Consider the following 13,921-nt stretch of genomic DNA (forward strand, 5'->3'; position numbering starts at 1 on the left):
GCTGGAAAGGCGGCGGCTAAGAGGGGATCTTATTGAAACATATAAGATGATTAGAGGTTTAGATAGGGTGGATAGTGATAGCCTTTTTCCTCTGATGGAGAAATCCAGCACGAGGGGGCATGGCTTTAAATTGAGGGGGGGTAGTTATAGAACCGATGTCAGGGGTAGGTTCTTTACCCAGAGGGTGGTGAGGGATTGGAATGCCCTGCCAGCATCAGTAGTAAATGCGCCTAGTTTGGGGGCGTTTAAGAGATCCGTAGATAGGTTCATGGACGAAAAGAAATTGGTTTAGGTTGGAGGGTCACAGTTTTTTTTTTGTTTTTTTTTAACTGGTCGGTGCAACATCGTGGGCCGAAGGGCCTGTTCTGCGCTGTAATGTTCTATGTTCTATGTTCTATGTTCCACTCGATTCACTTTTCCACTTATCTTTGTGTCGTCTGCAAACTTCGTTACCCTACACTCCGTCCCCTCCTCCAGATCATCTATATAAATGGTAAACAGTTGCGGCCCGAGTACCGATCCCTGCGGCACGCCACTAGTTACCTTCCTCCAACCGGAAAAACACCCATTTATTCCGACTCTTTGCTTCCTGTCGGATAGCCAGTCCCCAATCCACTTTAACACACTACCCCCAACTCCGTGTGCCCTAATCTTCTTCAGCAGCCTTTTATGGGGCACCTTATCAAACGCCTTTTGGAAATCCAAAAACACCGCATCCACCTGTTTTCCTCCATCAACCGCCCTAGTCACATCTTCATAAAAATCCAACATGTTCGTCAAGCACGACTTTCCCCTCATGAATCCATGCTGCGTCTGATTGATCGAACCATTTCTATCCAGATGCCCTGCTATCTCCTCTTTAATAATGGATTCCAGCATTTTCCCTACTATAGACGTTAAGCTGACCGGCCTATAGTTACCCGCCTTTTGTCTCCTTCCTTTTTTAAACAGCGGCGTAACATTAGCCGTTTTCCAATCAACCGGCACTACCCCAGAATGCAACGAGTTTTGATAAATAATCACTAACGCATCCACTATTACCTCTGACATTTCTTTCAATACCCTGGGATGCATTCCATCCGGACCCGGGGACTTATCCACCTTCAGTCCCATTAGTCTACCCAGCACTGCCTCTCTGGTAACATTAATTGTATTAAGTATTTCTCCTGCTGCCAACCCTCTATCGTTAATATTTGGCAAACTATTTGTGTCCTCCACCGTGAAGACTGACACAAAAAACTTATTTAAAGACTCAGCCATATCCTCATTTCCCACTATTAACTCCCCCCTCTCGTCCTCCAAGGGTCCAACATTCACTCTAGCCACTCTATTCCTTTTTATATATTTATAAAAACTTTTACTATCATTTTTTATATTAATTGCTAGCCTAGCTTCATAGTCTATCCTTCCTTTCTTTATCGCTTTCTTAGTCTCTCTTTGTTGTTTCTTAAATTTTTCCCAATCACTTGTTTCTCCACTATTTGTGGCCACTCTGTACGCAGCTGTTTTTATTTTAATACTCTCCTTTATTTCCTTCGTTATCCACGGCTGGTTCTCCCTTTTCTTACAATCCTTGTTTTTTGCTGGAATATATTTTTGCTGAGAACTGAAAAGGATCTCCTTAAAAATCCTCCACTGTTCCTCAGCTATCCTACCTGCCAGCCTGCTCTCCCAGTCTACCTTAGCCAATTCATCCCTCATCCTATCATATTTCCCTCTGTTCAAACAGAGGACACTGGTTTGGGACCAAACTTTCTCCTCTTCCATCTGAATCAGAAATTCGACCATATTGTGGTCACTAGACCCAAGAGGGTCCTTCACAATAAGATCCTTAATTCTACCTACCTCGTTACACAATACCAGATCCAAAATAGCTCGTTCCCTCGTCGGTTCCGTAACATGCTGTTCAAGGAAACTATCCCGACAGCATTCTAAGAACTCTTCCTCCATTCCACCCTTACCGACTTGAGTCTGCCAGTCAATGTGCATGTTGAAGTCCCCCATGATTATTGCCGTTCCGTTTTTACACGCATCCCTTATCTGCTTGTTTATAGCCCTCCCTACCTCAACATTATTATTTGGGGGCCTATATACCACACCTACTAGTGTCTTTCTCCCTCTACTATTCCTCATCTCTACCCATAATGATTCCACGTTTTGTTCCTCAGAGCCTATGTCATCCCTCAGTACTACCCTGATATTATCTCTTATTAATAGCGCGACCCCACCACCTTTTCCTTCCTGTCTATTCTTCCTAAACGCCTGATACCCCTGGATATTCATCTCCCAGTCCTGGTCACCTTTCAGCCACGTTTCTGTAATGGCCACTAGATCGTACCCACTCGTGCTGATTTGCACCATCAACTCATTTACCTTGTTCCGAATGCTTCGTGCATTCAGGCAAAGTGTCCTTATTCCAGCTTTTATCTGGACCCGCTTTGATGAGTCGCGAACACCCTCTCCCTCTACTCCCTTATCTAAATTACCGCCTTCATTCACTTGCACCCTCTCCTCTACCATTAATTTTGTAATTCCCCTTACCCCTGCATCCTCCACCCCATCAATTAGTTCCTTGATCCTAGTCAACTCTTCTAGCTCCCCTCCCCCCAACCTATCTAGTTTAAATTCTCCCCAGTAACCTTAGCCAACCTACCGGCCAGGATATTGGTCCCCGTGTGATTCAAGTTCCACCCGTTTTTTGTATACAGATCACCCCTGCCCCTAAAGAGGTCCCAATGGTCCAGGAACCTGAATCCCTGCCCCCTGCACCAGTCCCTCAGCCACACATTCATCTTCCACCTCACTCCATTCCTGCCCTCACCTTCCCGTGGCACAGGCAGTAATCCTGAGATTACTACCTTTGCTTTCCTCTTTCTCAGCTGTCTCCCTAATTCCCTGTACTCCCTTTTCATGACCCCTTCTCCCTTCCTACCCACATCAGCGGTACCAATATGTACCGCTACCTCAGGCTCCTCTCCCTCCCACCTCAGGATTTCCGGGACGCGACTAGCGACATCCTGGATCCCGGCCCCAGGGAGGCAGACCACCATGCGAGAATCCCGCCTACCTCCGCAGAAACGCCTGTCTGTCCCCTTCACCATTGAGTCCCCGATTAATACCGCCTTCCTCCTCTTTTCCTTAGCCCTCTGAGTTACAGGGCTGGACTCCACTGCGGAGACACGGCCACTGCTGCTTCCCCCAGGCGGGCTGTCCCCCCCAGCAGTACTCAAGCAGGAGTACTTGTTGTGCAGAGGCAAATCCACTGGGGTGCTCTCAACCACCCTAGCCTTACCCTTCCTGGCCATCACCCACTTGGCCTCCTCCCGTTGCCCTGGTGTGACCACCTGATGATAGCTCTTGTCTATCACCTCCTCATTCTCCCTCATCAGCCTAAGATCCTCGAGCTGCAGTTCCAGCTCCCTAACACGGTCCCTCAGGAACCGCAGCTCGACACACCCCTCACAGATGTGGATGTCCGGGAGGCCAGATGCCTCCAGGACCTCCCACATCCTACACTGGGAACAACACACTGGTTTCACACTCATACTGGACACTTTATGTCAAGTAAGACAGTGAAAAGTTAATAAGAGTGTAAGGAAACAAAAACTCACCCCTGCTCGTCCAAGCCCTGTGAGCCAAAGCCCTGACAGCTCACTCAACTTCCCACTCACTCTGCTGCCCGCTACGATGCTGCCCGCTGTATACTTTGGTGCGCTTTTAAACCCTCCAAAAACTTCCCCAGGCCTCTCCTGGCCCGACTTCCGGTTTTGAAAAAAACCTCCGATTTTAAACCCAAAATTAACTGAAAAAATAAAGAATTAATTAAAGTCAGAAAACCCACTCTCTTACCCTCAGCCTGCTCCTGGGAACAAATCCCTGATATTAACAACTGATATTAAACCCAAACAACTGAGATTAAACCCAAACAACTGATATTAAACCCAGAACAACTGAGATTAAACCCAGAACAACTGATATTAAACCCAAACAACTGAGATTAAACCCAAAACAACTGAGATTAAACCTAAACAACTGATATTAAACCCAAACAACTGAGATTAAACCCAGAACAACTGATATTAAACCCAAACAACTGATATTAAACCCAAACAACTGAGATTAAATCCAAACAACTGATATTAAACCCAAACAACTGAGATTAAACCCAAATAACTGAGATTAAATCCAAACAACTGAGATTAAACCCAAACAACTGAGATTAAACCCAAATAACTGATATTAAATCCAAACAACTGAGATTAAACCCAAACAACTGAGATTAAACCCAAACAACTGAGATTAAACCCAAACAACTGAGATTAAACCCAAATAACTGATATTAAATCCAAACAACTGAGATTAAACCCAAACAACTGAGATTAAACCCAAACAACTGAGATTAAACCCAAACAACTGAGATTAAATCCAAACAACTGAGATTAAATCCACAACAACTGGGATTAAACCCAAACAACTGAGATTAAACCCAAACAACTGAGATTAAATCCAAACAACTGAGATTAAATCCAAACAACTGAGATTAAATCCAAACAACTGATATTAAACCCAAACCACTGAGATTAAATCCAAACAACTGAGATTAAACCCACAACAACTGAGATTAAACCCACAACAACTGGGATTAAACCCAAACAACTGAGATTCAATCCAAACAACTGAGATTAAACCCACAACAACTGAGATTAAATCCAAACAACTGATATTAAACCCAAACAACTGAGATTAAATCCAAACAACTGACATTAAACCCAAACAACTGAGATTAAACCCAAACAACTGAGATTAAACCCAAACAACTGAGATTAAACCCAAACAACTGAGATTAAATCCAAACAACTGACATTAAACCCAAACAACTGAGATTAAACCCAAACAACTGAGATTAAACCCAAACAACTGAGATTAAACCCAAACAACTGAGATTAAACCCAAACAACTGAGATTAAATCCAAACAACTGAGATTAAATCCACAACAACTGAGATTAAATCCAAACAACTGAGATTAAACCCAAACAACTGAGATTAAACCCAAACAACTGAGATTAAATCCAAACAACTGACATTAAACCCAAACAACTGAGATTAAACCCAAACAACTGAGATTAAACCCAAACAACTGAGATTAAACCCAAACAACTGAGATTAAATCCAAACAACTGAGATTAAATCCACAACAACTGAGATTAAATCCAAACAACTGAGATTAAACCCAAACAACTGAGATTAAATCCAAACAACTGAGATTAAATCCACAACAACTGAGATTAAATCCACAACAACTGGGATTAAACCCGAACAACTGAGATTAAACCCAAACAACTGAGATTAAACCCAAACAACTGAGATTAAACCCAAACAACTGAGATTAAACCCAAACAACTGAGATTAAATCCAAACAACTGAGATTAAATCCACAACAACTGGGATTAAACCCGAACAACTGAGATTAAACCCAAACAACTGAGATTAAACCCAAACAACTGATATTAAACCCAAACAACTGAGATTAAACCCAAACAACTGATATTAAACCCAAACAACTGAGATTAAATCCAAACAACTGACATTAAACCCAAACAACTGAGATTAAATCCAAACAACTGAGATTAAATCCACAACAACTGAGATTAAATCCACAACAACTGGGATTAAACCCGAACAACTGAGATTAAACCCAAACAACTGAGATTAAACCCAAACAACTGAGATTAAATTAAATTAAATTAAACTGTACAGGTCGCACCTGCCCCTAAAGAGATGAAGAGTAATTTCTTTACTCTAATGGCAATGAATCTTTGGAATTCTCTAACTCGGAGTTATGGGTGCTCCTTTGTTGAATAAATATAAGGCTGGAGCAGACAGATTTGTGGTGTCATAAAATTAGGGGATATGGGGGTGGGTGGGAAAGTGAAGATAAAGCCCAGGATCAGTCAGGATTGGACTGAGTGGCAGAGCAGGCTTGAGGGGCCAAATGGCCTCCTCCTGCTCTTATTTCTTATGTTCTTCTATCTTGTGAACTGCGAGTGTTCATTAGCAGAAAAGCCGGAAAAATATTCAAAGTGAAGCAGGGAGAGGAAGATGAATCCATGGGAAGACAGAGAGTTGAGAATCTGAGAGATAGGCCAGACAACAAGGTGAGTTTCAAACCGTTCCAGGGTGGTTTTAGCTCCTAATTCGATAATCTGGACATCTCTCCAAAAGAAACAGATTTGAAACATTGTGGTCAAGTATTTTGAGATTTATTAAGCACACATTGCATACATTTACACACCCACTTAACTGAGAAACCCACATGTGATGGTGATGGGCTCGAACACGTTACAGTTCCCAGCTGAATAATCAGTTAAACAGACACTTTGCAATCAAAACCCTCGTGATTTTCTCCTGTTTCTTCCGAGGCTTTTCTGAGGCATAGGTTTGGGTTTGTGAAAGCCCATTAATGAGAATCTGATAGACCTGATCGTGTAAAGAAAAAAACAGAAAAAGACAAGCTGTACAGACTCGGCAGGTCAGGCAGGAACTGCGGAGTGAAACACAGTTAATGTTTCAGCTCAAAAGCCAGCACATTGACTCGAAATACTAAATTTTACTGATCTCCACAGACGTTGTTTTGCTGAGAGTGCATCCTTGGCAGGATTTTCCTGTGATTTTAGTCCTAATCATATCTTGCTCACATGAGCAGCCTGGGAATGGAGGGATACAAACGATTGGTCTAGTTGGACCAAGGAGCGGCACAGGCTTGGAGGGCCGAAGGGCCTGTTTCCTGTGCTGTACTGTTCTTTGTTCTTTGTTACACTTTTACATCTTCACAATGGGACCAACAGGGACCGTTCACCGGTTCTATGAATCGAATGGAGTGAAGATACAAACATATTGCTTCCTGCTCCACCAGCAGTATCACTACTCCAGATAAGGAGGATCTGATTGGAGCCAGCATATATCAATTTGGTTAATAAAGCTGATGTAATTTCTTCTTTCACTGGGTTCGTGAGATCAGTTGTCAAATATTTCACTTTTCATACACTCACTTCCTATTCTATAGATAAAACAATAAGCCTGTATTCTATTCTGTACCGACCAACATCAACCTGTCACAACCTTCAGAAAAAGGATGATATCTCCCCAGAATTTAGCTTGGATTAACAGTGGTCTGTTTGCCCATTCACAGGGGGCCCATTCTCAGGGGGCTCCACACAGATCATTCTCTCATTAAGCAGAAAGTTAAAAATGGTCAATGTTGGGTCAATCTCTGTCCAACAGCCCAGTAGTCAGTATTTTCAAATTGAGGGTATGTTTCCCTATTTAACAAAGCAAAAGCTAAAGTTCCCACAATCCTGTCACATGAAGAAGAATCAATAATGATGTAACAGTAGCACACAGCGAGCAATGAATCCTTTGCTAGCTACTTAACATTGTAAGGCAGGACGATTAGTGAGCAAAGCTGTCAAACACACAGGCCATCATGCGCTGACTGATACAATCCATCACCAACAATCTTCTGGAGTAAGCCACAGCCGAGAGTTAATCATCTGCAATACTCAAATGAAGATCCACATCCGGAAATCGATTCTTGAGTGACAGCTGCAGCTATATCACAGACAGGAGACATAATTCATATTGCAGTGAGGGTGCAGGGAAATTGTGAAGTAGAGTTTGGGGACAAAAAGTCACATTCACTGCCAATCACTGTCTGGAACTGCACTGGCCATACGGAACAGGTGACATTGCTTCCAACGTTTGTAGTGAAAATGGGACTGGAGAAATGAGTTCAGTGAGGGAGCGAGAGAAGCAAAGGGGAGACTGGATGAAGCAAAGAAAAAGACAGAGAAATAGAGATGGGCACAGAAAGAAAAGGGAGAAAAAGAAAGAGCAGGACAGACTCAAGGAAAAGAGAGAGAGGGAGGGATGGAGACAAAGCAAGTGGCCGAGTAAGACAGAAGGTGAGAAGAGAGAGAGACAAACATTGAAGGTCGGAGAGAGAGAGATGACAAGAGATCAAGACAGAGAGAGAGAGAGAGTTAGCAAGAAATTGAGAGGGAGACAGAGGACAGACATTGAGGCAGCAACAGAGATGGATAGAGGGAGAAAGAGAGCAAAGGAAAGAGAGAGGAAGACAGAGAGAGAGAGAGAGGTGATCTTGGGGTCAGCAGAGCAATGTGAGGTTGTTTCAGACTTTCTTTGCCCTCAATCTGTGAGGGGTTTGGACCAATGGGACTGGACTGTGACAATGCTCCCCACTTCAGCTACACTATAGAGGTTCAGACACCAACGCAGGAACAGGAGGAGGCCACTCGGCCCTTCAACAGGAGGGTGGTCTGGATAATACAAGGATAATCAGCAGGATAGTGAAGCTGCTTTTAATCTGACATGGAGCTCCTGATCTGTGAATTCAGAGTGAGAGGCAGGAATTGATGTCACCAATATTTAATCTCCAAACAGATTCTCACCTCAAGAATAATGTTCTGCATCACTTCAACACCAACATGTCCCATGAATTTAATCACCAATTTAATCTGCGTGCCGCCAATGCCTAAAGACAAAAATCACAATTTTAGAAGGTTAAACACACTCAGCAACCACACTCTGGTGCCTGTTAGGGACACTGAGGGAGCATTTAGCATGGCCAATGCAACTAAGCAACACGTCTTTCAGACTGTGGGAGGAAACTGGAAGGAAAGCACCCAAAGGAAACCCACGCAGACATGGGGAGAATGTGCAGACTCCGCGCAGACAGTGACCCAAGCTGGGAATCGAACCCGTGTCCCTGGCGAGGCAACAATGCGAACCACTGTGCCTCTGAGATACAGGAAAATGAGAGTGTGTGAGGGAGAGATACAACAAACTACAGAAAATGTGTGAGTGTGAGGAACAGATACAGCAAGATACAGAGAATGTGAGAATGAGAGAGAATGATGCTGCCGATATATGGAATGTGAGCGAGAGAGGGATACTGCCAGATATCTATATATGTATATATACATATATATATGGGATCAGAGGTGAGCTGGCAAGGTGGAAACAGAATTGGCTCAGTCATAGAAGACAGAGGGTAGCAGTGGAAGGGTTTCTGAACGGAGGGCTGTGACAAGTGGCGTTCCTCAGGGATCAGGACTGGGACCTTTGCTGTTTGTAATATATATAAATGATTTGGAGGAAAATGTAACTGGATTGATTAGTAAGTTTGCGGACGACACAAAGGTTGGTGGGTTTGCGGATAGCAATGAGGACCATGAGAGGACACAGCAGGATATAAATCGTTTGGAGGCTTGGGTGGAGAGATGGCAGATGGAGTTTAATCCGGACAAATGTGAGGTAATGCATTTGGGAAGGTCTAATACAGATGGAAAGATACAGTAAATGGCAGAACCATGAAGTGTATTGATAGAGGGATCTGGGTGTACAGGTACACAGGTCACTGAAAGTGGCAATGCAGGTGGAGAAGGTAGTCAAGAAGGCATACGGCATGCTTGCCTTCATCAGCCGGGGCATTGAGTTTAAAAATTGGCAAGTCATGTTGCAGCTTTATTAAACCTTAGTTGGGCCGCACTTGGAATATCGTGCTCAATTCTGGTCGCCACACTACCAGAAGGATTGGAGGCTTTGGAGAGGGTACAGAAAAGATTTACCAGACCGTTGCCTGGTACGGAGGGCATTACCTATGAGGAGAGGTTGGAGAAACTTGGTTTGTTCTATTTGGAATGACGGAGGTTGAGGGGCGACCTGATAGAAGTCTACAAGATTATGAGAGGCATGGACACAGTGGATAGTCAGAAGCTTTTTCCCAGGGTGGAAGAGTCAATTACTAGGGGGCATAGGTTTAAGGTGCGAGGGGCAAGGTTTAAAGGAGATGTACGAGGCAGGTTTTTTACACAAAGGGTGTGGGTGCCTGGAACTCGCTGCTGGGGTTGTAGTGGAAGCAGATACGACAGTGAGTTTTAAGAGGCGTCTGGACAAATACATGAATAGTATGGGAGTAGAAGGATATGGTCCCCAGAAGGGTAGGGGGTTTTAGTTCAGTTAGGCAGCATGGTCGGTGCAGGCTAGGAGGGCCGAAGGGCCTGTTCTTATGCTGTAATTTTCTTTGTTCTTTGTTCTTTCTTTGACATAGAGAATGTGTGCTTGTGAGAAATACAACAAGCTAGAGAGAATATGTCTCTGTGTGAAAGGGAGATACAGCAGAATATAGCGAATGTGTGTACAAAAGAGTGAGTATAAAGAGCTTGGTAGGAAGTTAAAAAGCAGGACCCCAGGGGTAGTAATCTCAGGATTGCTACCTGTGCCACGTGCCAGTGAGGGTAAGAGTAGGATGCTCGGGCGGATGAACACGTGGCTGAGGAACTGGTGCAGGGGGCAGGGTTTCAGATTTCTAGATCATTGGGACCTCTTCTGGGGCAGTTGGGACCGGTACAAGAGAGACGGGTTACACCTGAACTACAAGGGGACCAATATGCTTGCAGGGAGGTTTGCTAGTGCTATTGGGGAGGGTTTAAGCTAGATTTGCAGGGGGATGGGAACCAGAGTGCCAGAGCAGGTAGTGGAGCGGGGGTGAAAATAAATGATGTTAATAGTTCATGCAAAATCACAAATAGAAGGGTTGTGTCTGGTGGTAATAATCTTCTGAGGTGTGTCTATTTCAATGCCAGGAGTATTGTGGGGAAGGCAGACGAGCTGAGGGCGTGGATTGACACATGGAATTATGACATTATAGCCATTAGTGAAACTTGGCTACAGGAGTGGCAGGACTGGCAGCTCAATGTTCCAGAGTTCCGATGTTTCGGACGTGATAGAGGCAGAGGGATGAAGGGTGGCATTGCTAGTCAGGGAAAATGTTACAGCAGTGCTCAGGCAGGACAGATTAGAGGGCTTGTCTGCCAAGGCCATATGGGTGGAGCTGAGAAACAGGAAAGGTATGACCATGTTAATGGGGTTGTATTATGGACCACCCAATAGTCAGCGAGAATTGGAGGACCAAATCTGCAGAGAGATAGCAGACAACTGTAGGAAACATAAAGTTGTGATAGTAGGGGATTTTAATTTTCCACATATAGATTGGGACTCCCATATTGTTAAAGGTCTAGATGGGTTAGAGTTTGTAAAATGTGTCCAGGAACATTTTCTAAATCAATAAATAGAGGTACCAACTAAAGAGGATGCAATATTAGATCTCCTATTCGGAAACAAAGAACAAAGAACAGTACAGCACAGGAAACAGGCCCTTCGGCCCTCCAAGCCTGTGCCGATAATTGGTCCAACTAGACCATTCATTTGTATCCCTCCATTCCCAGACTGCTCATGTGACTATCCAGGTAAGTCTTAAACAATGTCAGCGAGTCTGCCTCCACCACCCTACTTGGCTGTGCATTCCAGGCTCCCACCACTCTCTGTGTAAAAAACGTCCCTCTGATATCTGAGTTATACCTTGCCCCTCTCACCTTGAGCCGTGACCCCTCGTGATCGTCACCTCCGACCTGGGAAAAAGCTTCCCACTGTTCACCCTATCTATACCCTTCATAATCTTGTACACCTCTATTAGGTCTCCCCTCATTCTCCGTTTTTCCAGGGAGAACAAGCCCAGTTTAACCAATCTCTCCTCATAGCTAAGACCCTCCATACCAGGCAACATCCTGGTAAACCTTCCCTGCACTCTCTCTAAAGCCTCCACGTCCTTCTGGTAGTGCGGCGACCAGAACTGGACGCAGTACTCCAAATGTGGCCTAACCAGCGTTCTATACAGCTGCAACATCAGACTCCAGCTTTTATACTATATACCCCGCCCTATAAAGGCAAGCATACCATATGCCTTCTTCACCACCTTCTCCACCTGTCCTGCCACCTTCAAGGATTCGTAGACTTGCACACCTAGGACCCTCTGTGTTTCTATAATCTTGATGGCTCTGCCATTTATTGTATAACTCCCCCCTACATTAGTTCTTCCAAAATGCATCACTTCGCATTTATCTGGATTAAATTCCATCTGCCATTTCACCGCCCAATTTTCCAGCCTATCTATATCTTGCTGTATTGTCCGATAATGTTCATCGCTATCTGCAAGTCCAGTCATCTTCGTGTCATCTGCAAACTTGCTGATAACACCAGTTACACCTTCTTCCAAATCATTTATATATATCACAAATAGCAGAGGTCCCAGTACAGAGTCCTGCGGAACACCACTGGTAAGGAGTTTAACAACACCAGGATAAAGTCCAACAGGTTTAATTGGTAGCAAAAGCCACACAAGCTTTCGGAGCCCCAAGCCCCTTCACAGCATGAACACCACTGGTCACAGAGCTCCAGCCGGAAAAAGACCCTTTGACTGCTACCCTCTGTCTCCTGTGGCCAAGCCAGTTTTCTACCCATCTAGCCACCTCTCCTTGTATCCCATCAGCCTTAACCTTCTTAACCAACCTGCCATGAGGGACTTTGTCAAATGCAAACTTTGCCAAACGAGTTAGGACAAGTGACCGAAGTGTGTGTAGGGGAACACTTTGGTTCCAGTGATCATAACGCCATTAGTTTCAACTTGATCATGGATAAAGATAGATCTGGTCCTCAGGTTGAGGTTCTAAACTGGAAAAAGGCCAAGTTTGAAGAAATGAGAAAGGATCTAAAAAGCGTGGATTGGGACAGGCTGTTCTCTGGCAAGGATGTGATTGGTAAGTGGGAGGCCTTCAAAGGAGAAATTTTGAGAGTGCAGAGTTTGTATGTTCCTGTCAGGATTAAAGACAAAGTGAATAAGGATAAGAAACCTTGGTTCTCGAGGGATATTGGAACTCTGATAAAGAAGAAGAGAGAGATGTATGACATGTATAGGCAACAGGGAGCAAATAAGATGCTTGAGGAGCATAAAAAGTGCAAGAAAATACTTAAGAAAGAAATCAGGAGGGCTAAAAGAAGACATGAGGTTGCTTTGGCAGACAAGGTGAAGGATAATTCTAAGAGCTTCTACAGGTATATTAAGAGCAAAAGGATAGTAAGGGATAAAATTGGTCCTCTTGAAGATCAGAGTGGTCGGCTATGTATGGAACCAAAAGAAATGGGGGAGATATTAAATGGGTTTTTGCATTCGTATTTACTAAGGAAACTGGCATGGAGTCTATGGAAATAAGGCAAACAAGTAGGGAGGTCATGGAACATATACAGATTAAAGGGGAGGAGGTGCTTGCTGTCTTGAGGCAAATCAGAGTAGATAAATCCCTGGGACCGGACAGGGTATTCCGTCGGACCTTGAAGGAGACGAGTGTTGAAATTGCAGGGGCCCTGGCAGATATATTTAAAATGTCGGTATCCACGGGTGAGGTGCCGGATGATTGGAGGATAGCTCATGTTGTTCCGTTGTTTAAAAAAGGCTCAAAAAGTAATGCGGGAAATTATAGGCCGGTAAGTTTGATGTCAGTAGTAGGTAAATTATTGGAAGGAGTACTAAGAGATCGGATCTACAAATATTTGGACAGACAGTGACTTATTAGGGAGAGTCAACATGGCTTTGTGCGTGGTAGGTCATGTTTAACCAATCTATTAGAGCTTTTCAAGGAGGTTACCAGGAAAGTGGATGAAGGGAAGGCAGTGGATGTTGTCTACATGGACTTCAGTAAGGCCTTTGACAAGGTCCCGCATGGGAGGTTAGTTAGGAAGGTTCAGTCGCCAGGTATACATGGAGAGGTAGTAAACTGGATTAGACATTGGCTCAATGAAAGATCACAGTAAGAGTTTTAACAACACCAGCAACAGGTTTATTTGGTAGCAAATGCCATTAGCTTTCGGAGCGCTGCTCCTTCGTCAGATGGAGTGGAAATCTGCTCTCAAACAGGGCACAGAGACACAAAATCAAGTTTTGTGTCTCTGTGCCCTGTTTGAGAGCAGATTTCCACTCCATCTGACGAAGGAGCAGCGCTCCGAAAG

The 13,921-nt window shown here is 44.1% G+C and overlaps 1 protein-coding gene across 1 annotated transcript in view; it reads right to left on the bottom strand.

The window, feature by feature from the left end:
* Positions 1-6,245: 6,245 nt before the first annotated feature.
* LOC144487239 (uncharacterized) overlaps positions 6,246-13,921 on the bottom strand; it is a gene marked incomplete at its 5' end in the record, with an annotated part of 190,749 nt that continues 183,073 nt past the window's right edge. The window contains 2 exons of the mRNA XM_078205315.1: positions 6,246-7,609; positions 8,470-8,552. Coding sequence (XP_078061441.1) covers positions 7,544-7,609; positions 8,470-8,552 — 149 coding nt within the window. The remainder of the gene's footprint in view (positions 7,610-8,469; positions 8,553-13,921) is intronic.

This window comes from Mustelus asterias, unplaced genomic scaffold (genome assembly GCF_964213995.1).
Source record: "Mustelus asterias unplaced genomic scaffold, sMusAst1.hap1.1 HAP1_SCAFFOLD_661, whole genome shotgun sequence".
In the NCBI taxonomy this organism is placed as follows: domain Eukaryota; kingdom Metazoa; phylum Chordata; class Chondrichthyes; order Carcharhiniformes; family Triakidae; genus Mustelus; species Mustelus asterias.